Source organism: Podarcis bocagei (assembly GCF_964188305.1).
Source record: "Podarcis bocagei genome assembly, chromosome: 11".
In the NCBI taxonomy this organism is placed as follows: domain Eukaryota; kingdom Metazoa; phylum Chordata; class Lepidosauria; order Squamata; family Lacertidae; genus Podarcis; species Podarcis bocagei.
Genome location: NC_138136.1, coordinates 21543042 through 21569474, shown reverse-complemented (window position 1 = coordinate 21569474; position 26433 = coordinate 21543042). Strand labels below are relative to the sequence as shown.

General features: G+C 44.5%; 1 protein-coding gene across 1 annotated transcript in view; it reads right to left on the bottom strand.

The window, feature by feature from the left end:
- Window positions 1-22946, bottom strand: part of MCC (MCC regulator of WNT signaling pathway) — a 201949-nt gene extending 179003 nt beyond the window's left edge. The window contains exons 1-2 of the mRNA XM_081213590.1: window positions 22615-22946; window positions 2328-2575 (exon numbers count right to left, since the gene is read on the bottom strand). Of these exons, the coding sequence (XP_081069716.1) occupies window positions 2328-2575; window positions 22615-22769 (403 nt within the window). The 5' untranslated portion in view covers window positions 22770-22946. The remainder of the gene's footprint in view (window positions 1-2327; window positions 2576-22614) is intronic.
- Window positions 22947-26433: the final 3487 nt, after the last annotated feature.

Below are 26433 nucleotides of genomic sequence, written 5' to 3'. Positions count from 1 at the left end.
ATACCAGCAAGAATGAGTCTTTCTGTAAAAAATGATTTAAATCAAGTCTTACTGACTAGTGATTTAAATAATGATTTAAATCGGTTTGATTTAAATCAAATCCACCCTGGTGGCAACTAAACCTGCAATCCTAAGTAAACTTACTAGGAAGCTAATACCCACTTAAGAAAGTTGCATTTACTTATTTAAAGGTAAAGGTAAAGGTACCCCTGCCCGTACGGGCCAGTCGTGACCGACTCTGGGGTTGCGCGCCCATCTCGCTTAAGAGGCCGGGGGCCAGCGCTGTCCGGAGACACTTCCGGGTCACGTGGCCAGCGTGACGAAGCTGCTCTGGCGAGCCAGCACCAGCGCAGCACACGGAAACGCCGTTTACCTTCCCACTATAACGCGGTACCTATTTATCTACTTGCACTTAGGGGTGCTTTCGAACTGCTAGGTGGGCAGGAGCTGGGACCAAACAACGGGAGCTCACCCCGCCGCGGGGATTCGAACCACTGACCATACGATCGGCAAGTCCTAGGCGCTGAGGCTTTACCCACAGTGCCACCCGCGTCCCTATTTACTTATTTATATATAACCTAATATAAAATTAAGAAATGCTTATATTCTTCTGTGTCGACAATCAAGCATCTGGGCTGTGAACTCAGACAGCTCCAAGTAGGATAGCAAAATACTAACAGTTTCACATAATATATGTAATTAAAAGGCTAAGACTTCATGAGAAACCAGGTTTTTTAAGAACATATGTTTTCTATTAATGAAGGAATTTTTAAGAGATTGCAAAATATCGCATCTTGCTATTATAAAATAACCCTTAACAGTCTAAACTACCTACACAGCACAAAGTATGCTTTCACACATAATGGCCTTTTAAAAGGCATCCAGAAAAAGATGTGAATTAAGTAGGCCTCTCCACCAAAAAGAAATTTATGGAATGCTTAACATTATGTGCCCTACTTTGACATCCTATACAGGTTGAATGCTTGTTTGCTACTAAAACTAAAGCACAGAAGTTGATGCTACCAGCAAGGCTGCAATCTTTGCTCCGTTTGAATGAGAGGGTATATCGCTTGAACATACTTCCCTATCCATTGTTGACCCATCAGCTTTGGCAGGGCCACCATATCTGGACAGAGATAGCCTAACTTCTGTCGCCTCTGCTCTGGAAACCTCTAAGTAAGATCACTGCAACCCATTAAAAGTGGGGATGTCTCTGAATAAACTTCAGTCCGGTTTGGAAACTTAATCTGGTACAGCATTCAGTGGCCAGGAGAAACTTTTTCAAGCTCTAATAAGTTGCAAGGATGGCACCTGTCCTTAAAGAGAAGTTTGGCTAATTTGCTATGTAGGATCTTAGAAGGCAAAACATTAAAATGTGCCAACAAAACTGTTATTCTGTACTTGGGTAACTACAGAAAAATGTAGATGTGATATGAATTTCTTAAAAGCAGACTAAGACAGGCCCAGACTGTATTGCATGTGGTCCATTAGCTGATGCATGTAGCTTTTTTTCAAATTTGTATCTTTTATTCTCTAAACCATAGATTTGCACTAGGTACAAAGACAGCAGATAAAAAGACAAACCAGCAACAGAAACTTCCCCCATTAACTCTCTTTCCCACATAGATACAAAAGAATTGAGCAATACCTGATACAACAGAGAAATATAGGAGGGGCAGGAAAGCAGATTCAGAGTGAGTAAAGTATACCTCTTCCAAGTTTTAATGAGCTAAGTCTGACTTTCATGGTTAAGGGTAGTACTAGCGACACATTTAGGTGTGCCCAGTATAGGTCCAAGAAAGAAACACCAAGCTGTTCCTAATGAAAACTTAAGCCCAGAAAACCAGATTGAGGCTCTATACAAATTCTGGTTCGCAACTTTTGCTGTGTTCACCCATAGGGTGCTGCAACAAATTTACAGTGGTGCCCCGCAAGACGAATGCCCCGCAAGACGGAAAACTCACTAGATGAAAGAGTTTTCCGTTTTGGAGGTGCTTCGCAAAACAAATCTCCTATGGGCTTGCTTCACAAGACAAAAATGTCTTGCGAGTTCCTGCGGGGTTTTTTCCCCTCCCCCCCCTTTTTCTAAGCCGCTAAGCTGCTTATCAGCTGATCCAATCAGCTGATAAGCCGCTAAAAGCCTCCAGATGTTTTTGGCCTACAACTCCCATGATCCCTAGCTAGCAGGACCAGTGGTCAGGGATGATGGGAATTGTAGTCTGGAGGGCCGAGGTTGAGGAAGCCTGAACTAGATAATACCACAATGGTGGCCGTATCTGATTAATCTTTACTTTTAGACAATGGAGGCATAACGAAACAACGCTTACCCAAACTGTTATTGCTGCTTGTTGGCCAGGAAGCTATTCTATCCCTTAATGTTTTCTTTTTGCAAGAGTCATCTGATTTCACAGAGAGTTCCACTTCTTCCTTCCTGATTTCTCGCACAAGCTGCATGCGGCATCGTGTGAATTCCTGAAAGGAAATCTTCCCACTTTCATCTGCGCCAAGTTGATGCATGATCTCAGCCACAGAATCCTCCATGTTCAGTTGGCGGCAGACCATCAGCAAGTCATTCCTAGACACGAGAGAAAGGGGGAAAGGAGAAAGAGAAGACCCAAACAATTGTAGTTTAGTACAAAGACAAGCACCTCCGTACTGGATGATTAGTAACCAGTAATTCAAAACAAGTTTTCAAGTCTGATAAAGTAACTTCATTTTTTCTCCCATTTCTTAAAAGGATAAGATTTCAGCCACAGAAGTGATGTCTGAACCGGGGCCGTCTCTACCCAGGGGTGCAAGGGGTGTGGTGCATCTGGGCGCCGGACTCTGAGAGGCGGCAAATGCATACCGATTCCTCTCGATCAGCGGCAGTGAAAAACAATGAAGTGGAAGTCCCCATCTCCCCTCCTCTGTCGTTCTGTTACTCTGTAGCATCAAACAGAAGCAGTTTTTTCACTGCGTCGTCGTTACAGGTGAGTGATCACCCCCCCAAAAAAAAAGGTCAACAACTTTGAGTTCACCTCCCTTAAAAAAAAGGGGTGCTGGGTGGACCTTTCACCTCGGTGGTGCATATGCTAAAGACGGCCCTGGTTTGAACATATGGTAAACTCCAGTGCTTTCTTGGCAGAGCTACATAAAGCAAACCCTTGAGAAACTACATACCCGTACTTTATGTTCTGGCATTTGTAGGTGCCTTGATCATTGCAACTTAGAATGACCAAGACTATACAGAGGCTGTGAAACACATAAACAACGAAGCAGAAGTGAAACAAACCGATGTATATTGTGCTCTAGGAGGCTTGGTTTGGTCAGAATCGAGTATACACTTCCAGAGTTAACACTAAAGACATTACTTCTGGTAAATGAGCTATCATAGCCACTAGAAGGCTGTGAAAATTTGTGTCCCGGGTTTTTTACTCATCTGCCCATGTGCTGCTATCTGAAACCAAAGAGGTGCATTGGTTTGCCAGATGTGAAATATATTGGCATTATTTTCAGCCCTACTTTTAAAACCTTGAAATTATTAGCTGAAAGAATATGTGACTGTTTCTAAATGTTTTTTTAATTTTTCTTTTCTTTTAATTGTATTCTTTTGCAGTTTTGTTGTTTGTTGCCCTGGACTCCTTCGGGGTTAACGGTGGCATAAAAATTTAATAAATAAAATAAAATAAAAATAATGTTCTATTGACACACTTCAAAACTCTAATGCCGATCTGTTCTACAAAAGGATGTCTTAAATATTTGTTTGGCTAGAATGTGTTCATACAACAAATCCAAACAGCTGTTCAAATCCAAACAAATCCCTGTTCTGACTTTTTAAAGAGTAAAGCTATATCTACTGCAACCAATTCAATGTTTACCCAGGTGAATTGGGCATTTTTCTCTCCACACAATCACTCCCAAACATGAGGTGACATATTACAAGTTATGTGAACCGCACAGTATCCATGGGCACAACCTTTGGCCATTTCTATTACCAAATCTGCAAAAAAACCACAACATAAGATTGAAAGCTGAAAACAACCCACACCAATACATGCAGATAAAACCAAGTCAGATGTGGAAGTTCCATCCGCCCCGCCCCGCCCCCAAATTGAGGGAACAGTGGATTGGGACTGCTGTACACTTTACCTTGGCTTTGACAGCTAAGGTGTTTTTCTGAGACCTAGCTCTTCTGCTTTGTTTAACCTACACTATGCTAGCTTTGTTTGGAATTGTTTTACTTGTATGATTATATTGTTGAAACTCACCCTGTGACCCCATGGCAGCTAAAAAAATCTTACAAATAAAATGAAGGAATTTCCCCTATGCATGCCAAAAACAACTTTAGACATGGGGGGAGGGGGGTTTCCAAGGGTAGCGTAACACTATTATTTCCAAGTTTTTCATCAAGAAGCCTTGAAAACTTCACGGAATCATAGCATTGCTGAGATAGAAGGGAAAGGGTCATCGGGTCCAACTTTCAGCAGCAGTTATCTCAACAAAAGCATCCAGGACAGATGGCCATCCAACCTCTGCTGAAAACCCTCCAGAGAAGGAGAGTCCACAACATGGGTAGGCAAACTAAAGCCCGGGGGTCAGATCCGGCCCAATCGCCTTCTAAATCCAGCCCACGGACAGTCCGGGAATCAGCGTGTTTTCACATGAGTAGAATGTGTCCTTTTATTTAAAATGCATCTCTGGGTTATTTGTGGGGCATAGGAATTCATTCATTTCCCCCAAAAAATATAGTCTGGCCCCCCACAAGGTCTGAGGGACAGTGGACCGGCCCTCTGCTGAAAAAGTTTGCTGACCCCTGGTCCACCACCTCTTGTGGGAGTCTGTTCAACTGCCGAATAACTTTGGTGTCCTTTTGATACTATGGGAATAACTTTTTATTTGCCCGTGCTTTTTAGAATCACCTTTTAGGTCTTACACTGGTACCTCGGGTTAAGTACTTAATTCGTTCCAGAGGTCTGTTCTTAACCTGAAACTGTTCTTAACCTGAAGCACCACTTTAGCTAATGGGGCCTCCTGCTGCTGCCGCGCCGCTGGAGCACGATTTCTGTTCTCATCCTGAAGCAAAGTTCTTAACCTGAAGCACTATTTCTGGGTTAGCGGAGTCTGTAACCTGAAGCGTATGTAACCTGAAGCGTATGTAACCCGAGGTACCACTGTACTGTGTGTGGGTTGCAACGTCTTGCCTTTCAGTTAAATTCTAACACAAGTTTACGGAGCCCTTAAAATCCATCCCAACATTAGAACCCATCTGAAAAGTATATCAGTGCGGAAAAGCTTAGCTCGGAACAATTAACCTAAGCTGCCTAGAGCTATAAGCATGGGGAACAATTTCCTGGCCTTCAAAATGCCACAAAATGTAACATTGCACACTGCCAAGACTGTCAGTCACTGAATATAATTCATATATTTTTTAAATCTCCAGTATTAATGTAGTGGAATGTACTCATAGATTTACTGCATATCTGGTTCACTCAGTGTCCATTAACCTTGCTGATTTAGTGACACAGAAAGTGTTTTCGACTCATAAATACCCATTTGAGCATGTGGGGCTGGGGGGAGGAAATCAAAGCTAATTTGCCTCTTTCAGGAAATTAGCTCTTATTTTAAAAGAACTTGCATAGCAGTATCCAATTAAAGATCCCAGAACTACAAGATGGTTAAGCCAACATAACATTCTTGCTAAGCGATAAGAAATGAAAACCGAAAGACAAACATGAAAGCTGAAACCACAGTGGCTTTCCCCACTTCTAAGACAGGACTCCCCCAAAGAGAAGTCAAAGAATATGAAATATGGCAAGGTTCCTGCTGCAACATATTTCAACCACCAGCTGCTACTCTGGGAAAAGTCCCAATGCTAATAGGAGTACGATGAGACAGATTCGTTTCTAACACTATTAATTGATCAAAGAGATACTGGCAAGTTAAAATAGCTTCAATTCTCTGTGATGCAGACATTTAGAAGTCTCTTGGGAAGTCTGCAGCAGAGTAGAAGATCAAAATTTTGCAGCATAAACACAGTGGGAATCCTATCCACGAAAACAACATTGTCAAACTGGCTTAAGGATTTATTATTTAGGTCCTGTTTATAAAAGAACAATCCGACTGCATTCAGGGAGACCTTGACTTCCGTGTAAGAACCTCCTTAGCATGTGAAATAGCCCTGTGACAGCCTCTGGAACAGGGGTCCTCAAATTTTTTAAACGGGGCCAGTTCACTGTCCCTCAGACACTGTTGGGACCAGACTATAGTTTGGAAAAAAGCTCGTAATCTCTGTGCTTTCTGTTCTTCCACCTTATTAGCTCTTCTTGTCCTTGGACTGAGCGGAGGAATGCTTTCCAGAGACCGTGAATCTGTTGGCTCCCCCCCCCCCACAGTGCTTCTTCTCCTAGCTGTTCCCCATCCAATATTTCCTAGCTTCTGCCTTCTGGACTATGTCCCTCTGCAAACCACTGTTCCAAATCTATACTATCCTCCTGCTCCTGGGAAGATTAAGGATCCTGATCAGGAGCACGGAGGAGAGGGGGAGGTTCCCACCATTCTTCCTCCGTGCAGCCCTCCTCAGCACGGTCCTTGACACCTGCCAGCACCGACTGAATATAGAACAGCAGCACTCTACTGTAGATTGACTAAAAGGCCCAAGGCAAGGATATAGGGTTCTTTAGGTTGCTCACAATCCCCTATGATCAAACTACACCAGCTATATACAGTGGTACCTCGCAAGACGAACGCCTCGCAAGACGGAAAACCCGCTAGACGAAAGGGTTTTCCGTTTTGGAGGCGCTTCGCAAGACGAATTTCCCTATGGGCTTGCTTCGCAAGACGACAGCCCATAGGGAAATATCCGGGACAGCGGGGAAGCGCAGCGCGTCTTCCCCACTGTCCTTGGACCTCCTCCGAAGCCGGGCGGTGGGGCGGGAACGCCTCCTCCCGCCGCCGCCGGGCTTCGGAACGATGCTCCGAAGCCGGGCGGCGGGGCGGGAACGCCTGCCCCCGCCGCCCGGCTTCGGAACGATGCTCCGAACCCGGGCGGCAGGGAGGGAACGCCTGCCCCCGCCGCCCGGCTTCGGAACGATGCTCCGAACCCGGGCAGCGGGGCGGGAACACCTGCCCCCGCCGCCCGGCTTCGAAACGATGGTCCGAAGCCGGGCGGCGGGGGCAGGTGTTCCCGCCCCGCTGCCCGGGTTCGGAGCATCGTTCCGAAGCCGGGCGGCGGGGGCAGGCGTTCCCGCCCCGCCGCCCGGCTTCGGAGCATCGTTCCGAAGCCCGGCGGCGGCGGGAGGAGGCGTTCCCGCCCCACCGCCCGGCTTCGGAGGAGGTCCAAGGACAGTGGGGAAGACGCGCTGCGCTTCCCCGCTGTCCCGGATATTTCCCTATGGGCTGTCGTCTTGCGAAGCAAGCCCATAGGGAAATTCGTCTTGCGAAGCGCCTCCAAAACGGAAAACCCTTTCGTCTAGCGGGTTTTCCGTCTTGCGAGGCGTTCGTCTTGCGAGGTACCACTGTATATAGCTGGTGTAGTTTGATCATAGGGGATTGTGAGCAACCTAAAGAACCCTATATCCTTGCCTTGGGCCTTTTAGTCAATCTACAGTAGAGTGCTGCTGTTCTATATTCAGTCGGTGCTGGCAGGTGTCAAGGACCGTGCTGAGGAGGGCTGCACGGAGGAAGAATGGTGGGAACCTCCCCCTCTCCTCCGTGCTCCTGATCAGGATCCTTAATCTTCCCAGGAGCAGGAGGATAGTATAGATTTGGAACAGTGGTTTGCAGAGGGACATAGTCCAGAAGGCAGAAGCTAGGAAATATTGGATGGGGAACAGCTAGGAGAAGAAGCACTGTGGGGGGGGGGAGCCAACAGATTCACGGTCTCTGGGAAGCATTCCTCCGCTCAGTCCAAGGACAAGAAGAGCTAATAAGGTGGAAGAACAGAAAGCACAGAGATTACGAGCTTTTTTCCAAACTATAGTCTGGTCCCAACAGTGTCTGAGGGACAGTGAACTGGCCCCGTTTAAAAAATTTGAGGACCCCTGTTCCAGAGGCTGTCACAGGGCTATTTCACATGCTAAGGAGGTTCTTACACGGAAGTCAAGGTCACCTCCTGAAGGCGGGCGGGGGGCGAAAGTCTTTGTTCCCCCCTGCCTGCCTTCCCGGGAGAGCGGAGAAAAACAGCGCATTTCTCCGCTGTCCCGGAGGGCTTTTGAAGGCAGGCGGGGGGGAGCAAAGACTTTCGCCCCCCGCCCGCCTTCAGAAGAGGTCCTGGACCTCTTCTGAAGGCGGGCGGGGGGCGAAAGTCTTTGCTCCCCCCTGCCTGCCTGTCCCGGAGGGCTTTTGAAGGCAGGCGGGGGGAGCAAAGACTTTCGCCTCCCGCCCGCCTTCAGAAGAGGTCCAGGACCTCTTCTGAAGGCTGGCGGGGGGCAAAAGTCTTTGTCCCCCCTGCCTGCCTTCCCAGGGGCTTTTAAATCGCCCCGGACAGCGGAGAAGTCCTCCGCTGTCCCGGGGCAATTTTAAAATGCCGCCCGCCAGCATTTTAAGATCGCCCGGACAGCGGAGAAGTCCTCCGCTGTCCCGGGGTTTTTTAAAATGCTGGGGGTGGGAAGAAAAGCCCTTGTCGCCCCCCCCCCCAGCCTTCAGAAGAGGTCCGGGGACAGACTGTCCCCGGACCTGGTCTGAAGGCGGTTTCCCTAGGAACGCATTAATTGATTTTCAATGCATTCCTATGGGAAACTGTGCATCGCAAGACGAAAAACTCGCAAGACGAAGAGACTTGCGGAACGAATTAATTTTGTCTTGCGAGGCACCACTGTACTTTAACAAAACAATTTTATTCCTTTACAAAATATACATAACATAATATTGTAGTCAATTTAAATCAGGGCTTCCCAAATTTGGGTCTCTAATTGTTTTGGACTACAACTCCTATCATCCCTAGCTAACAGAACCAATGGTCATGCATGGTGGGAATTGTAACATAAAACAAAGGCGAAGCAATACAGTATAGTAATTTATATTTTAACATATTTCTCTGATTATCAATTTTTTTAAAAAAATAACTTTCTTCTAGGTGTTCCATAATGATAGTTCAGTTTTGGGTGAGTGAGTAATTCATTAAGAAAAAAAGCACGGGGTTACCAAAATGCTCTTAATCTGCTATCATCAGATTTATGTCTTTTAAAAAAATGTAAATCTTTCTTGTAGCAAATGCTGTATTGAATTTTATTTGGCAAAACCATACCAATTTCACTTCACAGTTAATGTTCTCATGAGCCACGTTTTAATTTCGGAGGGTAGCACTTTCTTATTATTACGGTTAATTATATAATATAAAATAATATATAATTTAATGTTCTAAATTTCTTGCCACCTTTACTGAGATTGTGCAAATATGCTTTGCATATTTTAAAATTTAGTCCCCAATAAAAGTATCAGCAGGAATTAGGTGGCAAATGTTCTCATTAAGATGAACCGTGCTAATTAACACCCAGGGAACAGCCACTAAACAAGGGAGATAGTCCCTATTTTCGCTGCTAATTCTGTCAGATGCACATGAATACTCTCAGCAACAGCAGAGAGAGCTTACAGGTATTCAAGTAGTTCTTTTCAAACTAATTTCGCAGGCTTGTCTGGACAACCCTGCTACCACCCATCCTGCCTGAAGTGTTCAGTGAAGTGCATTATGACTTTAATTTGTTCTTTACCCCTTGTTTACTTTTTAAAAAATGGAAGGAGGAGGGGGAAGGTTTCATTACAATTCTCTACATCTTGGAATGCTCTTCTCCTTCTTATTAGTCCCAATTTACACTTGCTAAGGAAGGCTCCTCAGACAAAAATGTTTGGCAGGAGGCCCACATGAAGGAGAAAGCAATCTTTGAACTCTGAAAATGGAAGCAATCCAAAATAAAACAAGGGTTGCATTGTATTTCAGAAGCTTCTGCCTTGATCAACTGGAAGGCTCAAAAGAGTGCAAATGCTGATACTGGCCATGTTCAGACAATCAAATACTTCAAGGACTGTCATGTGGAAGAGGGAACTAGCTTGTTTTCTCCTGCTCTGGAGGGTAGGACCCGAACCAATGGCTTCAAGTTACAAGAAAGAAGATTCCAACTAAACATCAGAAAAAACTTTCTGGCAGTAAGAGCTGTTCGACAGTGGAACGGTCTCCCTCGGGAGGTTGTGGACTCTCCTTCCTTGGAGATTTTTCAGCAGAGGTTGGATGGAAAGGTGGGCAAGCGCTGAACCCGCCTTATCTGTATCATTTCTGGGCTTATCAGATCCTGAACTGAGGTCATTGGTAAGGAAAGTCCTGTTCAAACAAAATGCGGGCTGAAAAATGGAGAAGGAAAAGACATGCGGATAAAATACACGACTACTCTAATCTTTTCCAAAATAGGTTTAAACAAATTATCTAGTGACAAACTGAAATATGTGAAATAAGAATCTGTACAAATATATTAGAAACCATAAGGAGGCAATGTAAAACCACTTCTCAGGTTATCAGCACACAAGAGTCATCCTTCTTCCTCCAGCAAGCTATGTAACAATTATCATAAAAATGTGAAATTACTCCTTTCAGTGGCATCATACAGGAATAAGATCACCTATTTAAATTGCAAGAGGCTCTTTTTTTAAAAAAAAAAAAATCCAGTTAAAACACCATCTCTAAACCTGTATGCTAAAATCTGACGCACAGACCGTGAAATCGCTAAAAGCTCATAAATGTTAGCTCTCTGTGCTACACACATCAATTCAAACAGGTTTCTTCAGAAGTTCACAATGTCTTTTCCTGTATAGTAAACCTGGGGAGGCAAGTCTAAACCCATCACAAACTAAACACATTTACTAGACCACCTGTGTGGTCCTTATGCACATACAAACTGCAGCATGGAAACCCTACTATTCTCAGGTTCCAAACAGTTTTTGTGCACATAGGGACCATACAGGTGGTCAAATGAAAATGCACAGGTCAAGTGGCCAGGCCTTGGCACCAAGATCCTGCTTCTCACAGAGCCCAGGGTGGTAGGAAGGTGGTCATCACAGAGACAGTTAAAACTGTGTAGCAGACTGTTTGTTGGTGGACCATCACAATGACCTTTGGATGTCATCAACCCACTGCATAGTATCGGATAGTAGAATCCAACAATCTCTTGACCAGTGTTAGAAACTGAGATGAAAGCTAGGAGCCAAATGGTACCTTAAACCTGGGTTGTGGGCGCAACAACGGAATGTCTAGGCGTGCTTTTTTTATAACAAAAATACAAAGCTGAAAATGAATGAACTGCAGTTTTCACATGGTCTAGTCATTTCCCTGCCCACCCCCCTAACATTCTTAAGAGGGTCTCTTCTCCAGTATTCAGAGAGTAGCTGGAAGTGGGGAGGCAGAAAAAGGTCCTCCTTTCCTTCCACTCTGCAGTTTTAATCTGAAATCTTAGGTGCAGTACTGCACCCAGAGCTCAGAAACTGCTCACACTAATGAAATTCCCTGTCGCAAAATGTGCCTAGAACAATGGGAGTTTCAAACACTTCTCTTGACTCAGCAGTCCTGTAGGACAAAAGGTGGAGGGAATACTTCTTAAGAATAGATAGAGCTTGCCATCAGCAGCTTTTATAAGCACTTGCATTAAAAAAATACAGCAATGTGCTTTCTTTTTAATCTGTTGCCTAATCAAACAGGTGCAACTTTTAAATTAATTGAAGCTTCAAAGTGCAATCCTATACATTTCTCTTCAAAAGACAGACCTGTTGAATTCAAAGGAACTTACGGTACTTCCACCCAGCAAAGTGTTTATAGGATTGCAACTTTTAGTTAAGTTATTAAACACGGTAAGGTAAGGTAAGGTAAGGTAAGGTAAGGTAAGGTAAGGTAAGGTAAGGTAAAGGACCCCTGGACGGTTAAGTCCAGTCAAAGGTAACTATGGGGTTGCGCCGCTTACATCACTTTCAGGCTGAGGGAGCCGGCGTTTGTCCACAGACAGCTTTCTGGGTCATGTGGCCAGCATGACTAACCCGCTTCTGGCACAACGGAACACCGTGACGTATGCCAGAGCACACAGAAACACAATTTACCTTCCTGCTGCAGCGGTACCTATTTATCTACTTGCACTGGCATACTTTCGAACTGCTACGTTGGCAAGAGCTGGGACTGAGCAATGGGAGCTCACCCCATTACGGGGATTTGAACCGCCAACCTTCTGATCGGCAAGCCCAAGAGGCTCAGTCGTTTAGACCTCAATGCCACCCACGTCCCTTGTTAACACTGTAGTAACTGAACACACCTAATACCTAATCACTCTCTTTCTCCCCACCATTCACTCCTTATATCATTGATCTTTAAAAGAATCATAAAAAGGTGACACTTTACATTAGAAAGATGACTCAGGAATCCTTTTTATTCCATGCAGCATCCTCTCACTGTTAGCTTTCCTACATCCTTGTTAGAAGCCTTTTGTGGAAAAATGAAGCTCACAGCTGTGACTAGAATCTAGGTTTGTTACAACCACGGACCTCCAAAGGGGTCCCACTTACAGCAACCTGGTTTGCCCAGTTTGCTTCCCCGCAAGATGCTCCTTATGGACGACAGTCGAATGATCACAATTTACCACTTAATTACCTATCCTGCAGTCTAGGTCTGCCTAGCAACACTGTGCAATGTACACTCTGTGGTAGCTCTGTTTCCTTAATCTGAATTAACAAAAGCATGGGTTCTAGATGCAGAAAAGCATTCACGGAAACATCAAGTCACCAAGTCTTACTCACAGTCCTAGCCTCTCTATTTTTTGTGCTCTCCCCTGCTCAAAATTCTGTTCGGTGAACCATTAATTTAACCTAACTATATTTCTAAAGTCCTACCAATATCACCAGGAACTGTGAAGCAGACAATTAAGAACGCCTGAGCAATTTTATTGCAGCACATCAATTTTTCCTACCAGATGTGCAAAGCTTCCAACGTGAATTCCATTTACTGATGTTGATTATATAATTCTGTTTAGCTCTTAAGTGACTCTGTATACACGATTATGACCAAGCTAAGCCTCCTAGAGGACAATATACATCAGGAGGCTTAGTTCCAGAATCCAGAGTTAACGCTAAATAAGTTACTTCTGGTGAATGAGCCACCATAGCCACTAGAGGGCTGCTAAAATTTGTGTCCCGGACTTTTAAAGACTCATCTATCCATGTACTATCCGGAACTAAAGGGACACACTAATTGCCAGATGCCCCAGCTCCCCTAGCCCAATACGTTAGGCCAACCAATACCACAAAATAGTGGGCAAGCTTTTGAGTATTATACTCCTGCTTCACTGGCTGCTGACTTGTTACTAGGTCAAACTCAAGGTGTTTCTTTTAGCATATAAAACCCTCAGCAGGTGACTTGAAAGACTGCCTAAAGCCACACGCGGCCACTCTCCTGCTTCCATCTGCGGAACTGACACTTTGACAAGCGCTATATCATGTTCATGTAAGAAATTCATCTTTAGGTGTGCCATCGCCATTTCTCTGGAACGCCCTTCCTATTTAGTATTAGACAGATCCCTTTGCCATTTCCAATGCCTGCTTTAAAAAAAATTTAAAAAAATTAAGCCATCCTACTCAGATATGGAACTTTATTGTGCATATTTGTTTAAGTCTGTTGATTCTATCAGTACTTTCTTATGAATATTCTATACTGTTTCTCGTAAACTGCTTAGACAACGGTTGATGCTATTATAAAGCGGCACACCAGTTTTGTTAAATAAATAAATAGTAGTCCATGTCTTGTGGAAGCTGTCGTTCTCAACAATGTATGGGGGACAACAAGTAAGGATGACTGCTCTAAGGTCATCTAGAAACATCATACACAATGACCCAGCTAAAAAAAACCAATAAAGGAAAAGGTAAAGGACCCCTGGACGGTTAAGTCCAGTCAAAAGCGACTATGGGGTTGCGGCGCTCATCTCCCTTTCAGGCTGAGGGAGCTGGCATTTGTCCACAGACAGCTTTCTGGGTCATGTGGTCAGCATGACAAAACCGCATCTGGTGCAATGGAACACCATGACGGAAACCAGAGTGCATGAAAATGCTGTTTACCTTCCTGCTGCAGTAGTACCTATTTATCTACTTGCACTGGCATGACCCAGCTAAAAAAACCCCAATCATCCCCACTAGGGCTAGGCGATGTATCAATGCATAGTCCAAAATCAGTTTGAAATCAACAAAGCGATAATGTTTTCATAATATTTGACACGGAGATATATCACAATGTATGTCTGTGTGCTATGTAAAAAACACTACAATATGGGAAAACTGTGAAGCCGGTCATCACTTCTCTCATGATTCCTGCTGCCCCTGTTGGTCTGGACTATAAAATAACAGTTGTAACAATATGTGAAAGGAAAGCAAAAAAAAAAAAAAAAAATGTATCCGTTTTAGACCCCTAAGTAGTCACAGTTGCCAATACATTATCCCACTGCCTTCTACATAGTTACCGTATTTTTTCGTGTATAACACGCCCCTGTGTATAAGACAACCCCTATTTTGGGGGGACTCCGAATTAAGGAAATGGTCAACAGCATAACCTTATAATATAGTGAAATTAAAGTTAACTTGTTACCGTTGCTTGTTCCAACATTATGCTGCTGTGCAGTTGCAAATAAATGCTCTCTGTCTGAAGAAAGAATAAAGCATATCTCTTAGCAATTTCAAAAAACAAAGCATATGTAGAGTACACAAAGCAAATTATAAAACACAATTGTGAACTGGGATCATTACTGTACTCTCCTATACCATTGGCAATTAATATGGCCTGACTTTCTAATTAGAGACCTTATCTTACACATGCATACATGACTGAACACAAATTTAAGGCTTACAAGGTTTACAGAAAAATCTGGGAAAGCAATTCTGCAAATCTGTAAAAATAATTATGACGCAAAACAGAATGGTCCTGTGCAATAATGTCATGTTTTCGACATTTCTGACACTAGCTTATATCTTGGATTGGAGCACATGCTTCAGCATTCAGGTTGCCTATTAAAAGTACATGTGTGAGCTTGCAAGAAGCAAACCGCTAAGCCGTGAAACAAGGTGGATAGGGGCCACAAGGGAAAGCCAAAGGAAAACAGGGAACAGAGAAGGGAGAAAGGAAAACCCACAGTCCCACATGGTAAGGAAGGAGAGGGAAGCAGCTGTGAAACTTGCAGAGAGTCCCCTGCAAAAAAAAAAAAAAAAAGAACTAGAAGAAGACTGAAAACACCTGATTCCAGGACACAGAACAATTCATTCACTGGAACTGCCCTGGAACCTTTATCTGTTCATTGTAAATACAAGAGAAAGCTTGCCTTAGGGAGGAAGAGCCTATCTCCTAATTGCCAGAATGGGAGACTCACCATCCCCTCCAGTGTCTAGAGCAGGGTTCCCCAAACTTGGGTCTCGGTCTGATTTTGGACCACAACTCCCATCATCCCTAGCTAGCAGGACCAGTGGTCAGGGATGATGGGAACTGTAGTCCCAAAACAGCTGGAGTCCCAAGTTTGGGAAACATTGGTCTAAATAGCAGGGTGGCAAGACTGTTGAGAGAAAAATCAACTCTTCAGAGCAATGCCTAGCACGTATGTTTTGAGCAAGCAATACACACAGCCCATGTAACCAAAACCATCTTTAAACTAAACCACAGTTCAGAAGCGGAGGGGCATTTTCCCTAAGAGTTCCAATAATTCTATTCAACGCTGAAACGTTTCCCAAGAAACGCCTCAGTTTCTGCAGTAGTCTTGTCCTTTTACAACCAGGATACTAGCTTATTATTATTATTATTTGCAATCACAGCTAGAATGTCTCTTACATACATGAAAGCGAGTTGTGTGAAGTTCCAATCTCCTAAAGGCCTTTCTTGCGTGTGCATAAATGCACTTGCCACGGAACATTCCTTGAACGTTCAGTGGGAGGAAGAGGCTTTTAAAAACCAACTCTCCACAGGTTGATTTTTCCCAGCAAAGCTTTTCAACTCCCAACTCTGAGGGAACAGGCAGGATAAAAAAATAAAGAACAAATGTTTATCATTTTTGCTGCCATCACTTTTTATGTATTATAAAAAAACACCAATTGCCAAAAACATTACTGCTGTGTACTACAGTATTTGAATTTTAAACAGACATTATTGCATTTTGGTAATTTAGTTACAAAAATGTCTGTATTCTGGTAGGAAAGTATAATGTATGCCATTTGACTAGATGAGTTCCAAATTATATTCCACTGCCAAATTGAATTCCCATCCAGTATCAGCCAGCAATTATCCTTTTATCTGCCATTTTAAAATGTCAGCCTAACTATTCATAGACTGACAATTAATTGTTCTCTCAGGAGGTGCTCTTTTCCTCTCCATGTGTGGCTCTGCTACCCAGCAAGTATTTAAAGAGTTTTCAGTTTAATGCGCAGCAAAGGGTTCCCACAGCTGAGACTCCATATAACTTCATTATGTATGCAAATATATATTATTCGATTTATATCCTGCCCTTCCTCCTGAAGGAACCCAAGTAATGGTAAAATGTTTAGAAAGAGCTACAACCAAGAACAGTTTTAAAACACTCATTAAAACTATGAAAAAACATTCACAACCAGTGATCTTGGGGCTGCCAGGAACAGTGTCCTTCAGCCATCAAATGCCTGCGTAAACAATGATGTTTTAATTCCCTCTCCCAAAATGAAATCAATAATGACACCTCACTAGGGAAGGCATTCCACAAACAGGGAGCCACCACTGAAAAGGCACTACCACAAGTCACTGCCAACTGGGCAGCTACCAGTGGCACCACCACCAATAAGGTTTCATTTCTTGATCATAGGGTCATAGATGGTTGATATTGGAGGCACTCTATGAGGTACTCAGGTTTTAAGCCACTTAGGACAGGCATAGGCAAACTCAGCCCTCCAGATGTTTTGGAACTACAATTCCCATCATCCCTGACCACTGGTCCTACTAGCTAGGGATGATGGGAGTTGTAGTTCCAAAACATCTGGAGGGCCAATTTTGCCTATGCCTGATTTAGGGCTTGATATGCTAGTACTAACACATTCAATTTGGCCTGGTAGCTCTCTGCCAGCCAGTGAAGCATTTTCAGGACTGGAGACACATGGTACCACTCCGCTGCCCCAGTTACGAGCCTAACAACTGCATTCTGCACTAACTTGTCCCGATATGCTAAATGAAGACATGTGCAATGGAAAAGTGCTTGCCTTTAGCAAAAGAATAAAATGCAATTCTTCCCTCAACTGGCTTTGGTGGCTGAGAAGCAGCTTCACAAAGGGTAGGGAAATGACAAAAGAAGGCTAAATTAATTTCAGAGCTGCATGAATGATAGAACTGATTTTTTTTTAAAAAAATATTCATAACCCACAGAGTAAATTGCACATTTAAAAGAAAAGGCATTCCAGTCACTCTTGAACTGTTCACTGTGACTGTTGGTGGTCTATCTAGGATTTACTGTTTCAGTGGTGCTCCAGAAGTTGGGCATTTATAGGTTTTATGTTTCTCTTCACCCAATTAAACATACAGATGTCTGAACTATTTACTACAGAGCAAAGCCAAGCCTAAAGGCTTGCATCTGGAAACAAGGAGTTAAACTAGCTTGCAGTTTCTACTGGGGCCATGACCCAGTAGGATAAAAATCCAGGGTGGATAAAAATCAATGTTGCGAGATATATATATATATATATATATATATATATATATATATGCAGGTTTTGGTGTCTTCGGGTGTCTTCCCGTGTAAGAGTTGGGGTGTCTAGGCGACGTTTCGACGAGGTCTCACTCGTCATCTTCAGGCTGGTGCTTTCGGCTTCTTGTTACTAGAACAAGAAGCCGAAAGCACCAGCCTGAAGATGACGAGTGAGACCTCGTCGAAACGTCGCCTAGACACCCCAACTCTTACACGGGAAGACACCCGAAGACACCAAAACCTGCATTCCTGTACCCGTGAAAATCTACGAAAGCATATATATATATATATATATATATATATATATATATATATATATATATATATATAAAAATTGGGTTTTTAAAATTTAAATCAGATTTTTTAAAATCTAAACTGGATTTTTAAAATAAAATGCTTTTGGAGGAAAAATATTTCTAAAGCTATTTTTCTATTTAAGTTACATTATAGTCCAAAGGCTATTCATCAGGAAATAAGGATTTGTTTTAAGTTTTTCATGTGTGCTAAAACTCAGTCTAAGTTTTTTAAAAAATTGTTATTAAGGAAATGATTATTTTTCTCCTTCCAATAAAGTACAGCAGAAAAAATTGTCCAAATATAAACAGTTAACTTATTAAACCTCACCTCACAATAATTTCATAATTATAAGTCTATGTATTTCTAACAGTATAACCAAATCAGTAATTTTTTATATATTTTAAAATTTCTCTGAAAATTTATTATTTCAAAAATGAAACCTTCATCTGGTTGTAAATACTAAGATTATACCAGCAAGAATGAGTCTTTCTGTAAAAAAAAGATTTAAATCAAGTCTCACTGACTAGTGATTTAAATTGGTTTGATTGAAATCAAATACACCCTGGCCATGACTAGATTGTTAGAGAAGGTAAGGAGACACAGACTACTCCTAAAAAGTTTCTATCAATGCCCTGGAAGGAAGCAAAGGGGTCTGGAAAGAACAAGGAACACAGCTGTTTCCCACAGTGTCCCATAGCATCTTTAGCTATATTCCATTTGAGTTTCTTCCTCCCACATTGGTGTGGGTCTACAATAAAAGCCTTTGTCCACATGGTCCTTCAAGTATATGACACAAGCAACATCCAGTACTTCAGAAAGCGGGCATCAGTTGCATGGTACGTTAAACATGCCACCAGGTCGACTGCGCAGAAGGAACATTTACAATGATGTAAACCACCCTGGGAGAAACAAAAGAGGAATTGTGAAACTATATTAGTTGGAAGCGCATGTAGAGGGGTTGCCATAGTACAGGGATGTCCAACAGGTGGCGTAAGACCATCCGGCCATGGCCCCTCCTCCATTCACGCATGATCGCTAGAACAGAAGACAGAGTTTTCGCTGTGAGGCTGTTTGTTTCCTTAGCGAACCTTTTGTGAGTGCCTTTTCTCGTTTTCCCTTTAATAAAGTTTAACATTTCTCTCTCAAAAAACGCTAAACAACCTGCACGCCCAAAAAAACTTTGACTTGAACCCCCCAAAAGCAGCACAGTCATACCTCTTTGTGTTAGGTTCATGTTGCATCTTTTGAACAAGGCAAACCCGGAAGTGTATGCCATCTATCAATTTCCAAACATTTTAAAAACATGTACAGTGGTACCTCTGGTTACGTACTTAATTTGTTCCGGAGGTCTGTTCTTTACCTGAAGCACCACTTTAGCTAATGGGGCCTCCCGCTGCCGCCACACCGCCACTGCACGATTTCTGTTCTCATCCTGAAGCAAAGTTATTAACCCAAGGTACTATTTCTGGGTTAGCGGAGTCTGTAACGTGAAGCGTATGTAACCTGAAGCGTATGTAACTCGAGGTACCACTGTATCTTAAAACTAGCCCTGCATAGAACCTCAGGTGGCACAATCGTTCAGTGCATCTGTCTGTTAACCAGAAGGTTGGTGGTTCAAGCCCACCCAGAGACGTCTGTGGGCCAGATTCCCGCATTGTTGGGGGTTGGACTAGATGACCCTCGGGGTCTCTCTCCCAACTCTTTGATTCAGACAAGCTGAAAATCAGACAAGCTGCAAGTAGAACTGTGGATTTTATTCACTGGGGCATGTAAAAACTTGCCATTTCCCTCCCCACCATAAACATGCACAGAAATACACATAGTGAAATTGTCTTGAGAGTCCCATGGACTGCAAGAAGATCAAACCTCTCCATTCTTAAGGAAATCAGCCCTGAGTGCTCACTGGAAGGACAGATCCTGAAGCTGAGGCTCCAATACTTTGGCCACCTCATGAGAAGAGAAGACTCCCCGGAAATGACCCTGATGTTGGGAAAGATGGAGGGCACAAGGAGAAGAGGACGACAGAGGACAAGATGGTTGGACAGTGTTCTCGAAGCTACCAGCATGAGTTTGACCAAACTGTGGGAGGCAGTGGAAGACAGGAGTGCCTGGTGTGCTCTGGTCCATGGGGTCACAAAGAGTTGGACACGACTAAACGACAACAACTGGGGGAGCATTTATAGGAATTTTGTTCTGCTCCTGTCCTGTGCCTCTTCCCGCTAGGGGGAAAACAATGCATGTGAACAAATGAAATAACATGTATAGTATCCACCTTGCATGGGTGTAGCAAGGACTTTTGTTGGGGGGGGGACAGGACTTTCGTTGGAGGGCAGAACCGATGTGATTGGTCAGTTAAGTATTTATATTGTTTTACTTGCTCTCAGGGGGAGCATCTGCCCCCCCTGCCCCCCCCAGCTATGCTCATGCTACCTTGGCTGGCAGTGCTACCCGCAGCTGTGCACACTCTGTGCACACAAGTCATTATTCACAATTGTCATATACAGGTACCCTCTAAAAAAAACCCTTCTGCTTCTGTTTCTTCCAAAGTGCCATCCATTTAGATAAGATCATCAACACAACCGCATCAAGGGTCAACACAATCATTATCAAGTCTTTCACTCCTTTCAGCTCCACCAAAGCAACATGAGATGTTCTGGACCAGCTGCCAAAAACCCATTGACTTCCAGATGTTATTGCACTACCATTCTCATCACCCTTGATCACTGGCTATGCTTGCTGATGCCAATGGGAACTGGAGTCCAAGGAAATCCAGAGGTTCACAGGTACTTCACCCCCATCCCTGATCATGCAATCTCAAGCCCTTTAGCAAGGGGGTCAGTTCTTGAACAACTGGGAACAGGAAATGTAGACCCTGCCCTCTCCCTGGCTGGCAGCAGGGTGTGAACCGCTACTGCTGCCACAATGCCAAGCTAAAGCAAGTTCCCGAGCTGAGCACAAGGGCCTTCACATTCCTGTGTAACAGTGAAATTGAAAAGCTGCCTTCTCCTTTCAACCTGCTCCCTCAACATTGGTGCAAATGAACCTAATACTACCAGCTCAGCTTAATTTGAACTACAGCTCAGCATGCACAGTCGTAATGAAGGAGAAAGTGCCTCGGGGCGCAAACAGAACGCCTGGAGTCCCCACCACTATGCAGCTATAATCAGCACTTATGCATTCTGGAGTTTCCAGGGCAAAGAACATAACTGCCTGACACCACAATAACAAAAAAAAGAGGAGAGGAATAACCTGCTGGGTAGAAGTTTCTTCCGAAAGATTTAACCATCAATTTCTATAGGAAGGCTTCCAGAGTCACAGCGACCACCTTGCCAGAAAGGCCGGCACGCCACAGGCAAACTCAGTGGCGTAGCGTGGGTTGTCAGCACCCGGGGCAAGGCAAGTAATTTGCGCCCCCTAACCCGTGGAGCCAGGTAGGGGCAGAGAGCTGCGAGTGCGAGCGCCCCCCCCGATGTTGCGCCCGGTGCGGTTGGCCCCCCTGCACCCCCCACGCTATGCCACTGGGCAAACTAGTAGGCTTCTTCCTGACCGCAGCATGATTAGCGATAGCTCAGCAACGGAAGAACCAGACTGAAATACCTGCCAACATATGGGAAAATAATATCTGGGATACAGCAATGTCTGAGCATCTCGCCAGATAAAGGAGGGAAATTAAAGGCGTAAAGAATAGATACCTTCCAAGAAACGTGGACCCCTCTCTTTAACTATATTAATGACAAAAAACAAGACCTTCTTATACCAACTGCTCAATATTCTCAGTGGAAGGGTTACGCCAAGTAGTATGTTTGAATACTGAATGTGTAAAGTGTATGTCTAGAGCAGTGGTTCCCAACCTTTTTTTGGCCATGCCCCACCTAAGAATCTCTAAAATCCTGATGTTGTCGTTCCCCCCCCCCATTGACATATAATTCTTATTATTCGAAAAGTGAACTACAGTGGTACCTCGGGTTAAGTACTTAATTCGTTCCGGAGGTCCGTTCTTAACCTGAAACTGTTCTTAACCCGAGGTACCACTTTAGCTAATGGGGCCTCCCGCTGCTGCTGCGCTGTCACCACACGATTTCTGTTCTCATCCTGAAGCAATATTTCTGGGTTAGCGGAGTCTGTAACCTGAAGCGTATGTAACCTGAAGTGTATGTAACCCAAGGTACCACTGAACTATTCATGTTGAGGAAGCCTAAAAGGCCATTAACTTGGTCTAAACAAGTTTCCAAATTGTCCCCCCTAAAAATCAAATTGCGCCCCTGTGGGGGGGGGGTGCCTCACGTTGGGAACCACGGGTCTAGAGACAATGGATAAAACAAACACCATTAGCTGTACTGCTGGCTAAGTGTGTGATTGCTATTGTATTTGTTTAAAAAACAATAAAATATTTGTGTTGTTGGCCAGCACGCTACCCTGGGTGTGATGCTGATCCACCCTGCTGACCCACCCCCTGCCCAAGAAGCGTCCATCTGTCTGTCTGCCGGTCTGTCTGTCCCGAGGCACCTCCGTCGTGCATGAAGCGCAACTCGCATCTGAGAAACTTGCTCAGAAGTTGAGCTGCCACTTTTTCGGCGGGTGGGCGCGAGCGCGCGCGCGCAGAGAGAGAGCAGCCGGCTGCCCCAGCGGCTGCGGTTACCTGCTGATAAAGCCGTCGCCGTCGCCGTCGCAGGTCTGGAAGAGGCGCCTCATCCTCTCCTCCTCTCCCGTGCTGGAAGTGTCGCTGCTGCTACTCGCGGTGCTGCTCAGGCTCACCTCCACCACCACGGCCGGGGCGGCCGCTGCCGCCATCATGCGCTCTTCTCCAGAGGAGCAGGAGGAGGCGGTGGCAACGTCCGCACAAGTCCGGTCCCTGGGAATTCTCCGTCTGTGCTTCCCTCAGCCACAAGCCCGTGTGTGTTTGTGTGCGCGCGCAAATCCGTCCCGGCCCTGCAGCCGTACAAAGCGCGAGGGCCACACAATGCAAACAAGGGGGTGGGGAATCCCAGGCAAGCGCTTCTCCTCGCCTCGCGCACGAATTCAGCGCGCGCCGCCTCGCGCGCCAATCAGCGGCATCCTGGGGATCCGGCGCGCCTTTGCAAGGAGGAGCAGCAGCAACAGCCGCCCTCCCGCCTCAGGCACCTTCTTCTGGCGAAGGGGTCGCGCGCCCCTCGAGGGAGACGCGGGAGAAAAATGGGCCGGAGTTTCTTCTGCGGCGTTTTGCAGAGCACCCCTTGGCTGCTGACCAGTTAGTGGCATAGAAGGGGAAAACCGCAACTCGAATGGAGGCGCTGGGCTCAGCCCCGACGAGTTTCCCAGATTTGGCTTTGAGCAAGGTCCGTATAGTAAAAGCTATGGTTTTCCCAGTAGTGATGTATGGAAGTGAAAGCTGGACTATAAAGAAGGTTGATCGCCGAAGAATTGATGCTTTTGAATTATGGTGCTGGAGGAGACTCTTGAGAGTCCCATGCACTGCCAGAAGATCAAACCGATCCATTCTTAAGGAAATCAGCCCTGAGCGCTCACTGGAAGGACAGATCCTGAAACTGACGCTCCAATACTTTGGCCACCTCATGAGAAGAGAAGACACCCTGGAAAAGACCCTGCTGTTGGGAAAGATGGAGGGCACAAGGTGAAGGGGACGACAGAGGATGAGATGGTTGGATAGTGTTCTTGATGCTACCAGCATGAGTTTGACCAAAGTGCAGGAGGTAGTGGAAGACAGGAGTGCCTGGCGTGCTCTGGTCCATGGGGTCACAAAGAGTTGGACACGACTAAACGACTAAACAACAACAAGTTCTCTTGGGGTTTTTTTGCTCAAAATCCTAGCCTTCCTCTGAGGTCAACACAGCATTCATTCATTTGAAACACAAACTCTCAAAGCGAATCACAACCAAAGTGGTATCAGAAATAGAAGTCATTCTTTACCTTCCCCGCATTTATTTATTTATTTATTTATTTATTTATTTGATTTATAACACCACCCTTCATCATAAAATCTCAGGGCGTTTCACAGAATAAAATACAGGATAAAACAAGTAAATAATTAAAAACAAAACAGCAAAAGAATAATCCCCCCTTCCTACATTCTCTCCCCCCTCCCCAACCTCCTTCATGTGCAAGGTATCCCTTGCCAGGTAAGATTGGCTAGGGCAGTGGATTTCAACCAGTGTGCTGTGGCACCCTGGGGTATGCAAATGTGCATGGGGTATGTGCCAAACTGGATCTTTGATGTGGGTGAAATAAAACCTAGTTTCACCCCCAGCCCCCTCCTCCCCCCCAGCCACCACTCCTCTTCCAGCCATGGGAGTGGAACTGGCTAGGGCTGGAGCCATGTTTTTCCCCTCCTACCCCAGCAGCCAGGGACCTGGCTTATTAGACTATGGTATAGTGTAAACATAACTTTTACATGCACTGGGAAATAAATAAAAACGTGTGATTACAGTCATACCTCGGGTTACAGACACTTCAGGTTGCATTTTTTCATGTTGCGGACCGCCCAAACCCAGAAGTACTGAAACGGGTTACTTCCAGGTTTCAGCAGTTGCGGATGTGCAGAAGCGCTAAATCGCGCTTTGCGCATGTGCAGAAGCGCCAAATTGCAACCCGCGCGTGTGCAGACGCGGGTTGCGAACATGAATCCCGCACGGATCACATTCTCAACCCAAGCATCCACTGTACTTGCTTTATTGCGGTTGTGTGGAACCAAACTTGCAATATCTCCAAGGTATGCCTGTATTCCTACATCTTAGGACAGTGGTCACCAACCTAAGGCCCACGGGCCAGAAGCAGCCCACGGAGGTTGTTTGACCGGCCCACTAAACCAGCACAGCGTGGTGTGGGGACTCGCTTCCACGGTGCCAGAAATCGCGTCTGCGCATGCGCAGATACCAGAAATCGCACGTGCGATCCTGCCCACAGAGATATCTCTGCGGGGCCGATCCAGCCCAGGCAAGATAAACCTTGCTGACCCCTGTCTTAGGAAAACACATCATGCATCTGTACATGAAAGCTTTTGTCATTAAAAATGTTAGTCTTTAAGGTATCGCAGGACTTGTTTTTGTAGCAAACTATGCATTTCTCATTCAGGTCATATATTGGATGGAGAATATTTCTCTAAAATGTCAAATAGATATGACAACATTTTATATGATTCTTGTTTGGCTACCAGGTTTTAATTAGGTATTAGCAGCTGGCAAGCTGGACATCTGACTGGGACTGACTGTTGTCAAGGGAGCACAGCCTGGGTCACTGCTCTCTCCCTGCTGACGCTGTGTTACAGCCCAGTGGAGGAATGCAGAAGCAGCAGCGAAGACGCACAGCATCAAAAGCAGAGTCCCCTCACTTGGGGCCTCCAGCAACCTGGCACTGGGCCTGGGTTTTGTTTACATTAATAAACATTTTCCTCAAGTACAAAAGTTTCCTCAGATCTCTTTATTTGCTTCTTCTGCCAAGTCACTTTGCCTGATTCAGTTCTGTTTAGCGAAACGTGCTAAACTGACCCAAAATAGTCACAGTGAGTTTTCACAGGTCTAATCTCAGTGTAAATCAGCCAAAGCCCCATAAATATCTGGTGTCCACTCACTCATCTCCAGCCAGCCAGAACCTGGTATTTTCCTCAGGTCAGACAAATTATTTATTTCCTGCCCTTCACCTTAAGCTCCCAAGGCAGATTACAACATTAAAACACGTTTAATCAACCTACAATCATAAAAATAATGTCCTCTCCTGAGCCATCACCAACCCAAGTCTCTGAGGGCAGAGGAACTAGCAAGAGCCTCCCCTGAGCCAATTTTGTTGTACCTGTAAGAGACAAAAGGCCCATAACTTTCGACATACTCCAATGCTTTAGATATGAAAAACAAGTGACTTGCTAACATCTTTGGTTTCTCTTTGATAGCACCATATTTTCAATTATACCCCAGAATTTGCCATGAACTAGAATTCTACAATCTGCTATAAAATTAGGTAAAAGAGCAATTCAGATTATAGGGATCCACCTTATTGTGTGGCAGTTACCACACAAATAAATGCATCAAACTATTTAAAAATGATCCACAGATGGTATTTAACTCCTAGTAAATTGGCTAAGATCTACAAATCAGAATCAGATACATGTTGGAAATGTAAAGAAGTGGAGAGAACCTTTTTTCATATGTGGTGGACATGTAAAAATGTACAAGTGCATTGGGAAATGATTTATGATGAGCTGAAAAAAAATGTTTAGAATTACTTTCCCCAAAAAACAGAGTCCTTTTTGTTGGGAATAACCCAGACAGAAATTCCTAGGTGACAGAAAGTTATTTTTGTATGCTACAACTGCGACCCATGTTTTGTTAGCCCCCAAATGGAAAGTGAGCGAGGTCCCAACTAAAGAGGATTGGCAAATTAAGTTGACAGAATATGCAGATTTACACATAGAATAAGAGGGCAAGAATTATGTATATTTAAAGAAGAGTGGAAAACATTTATTGAATAT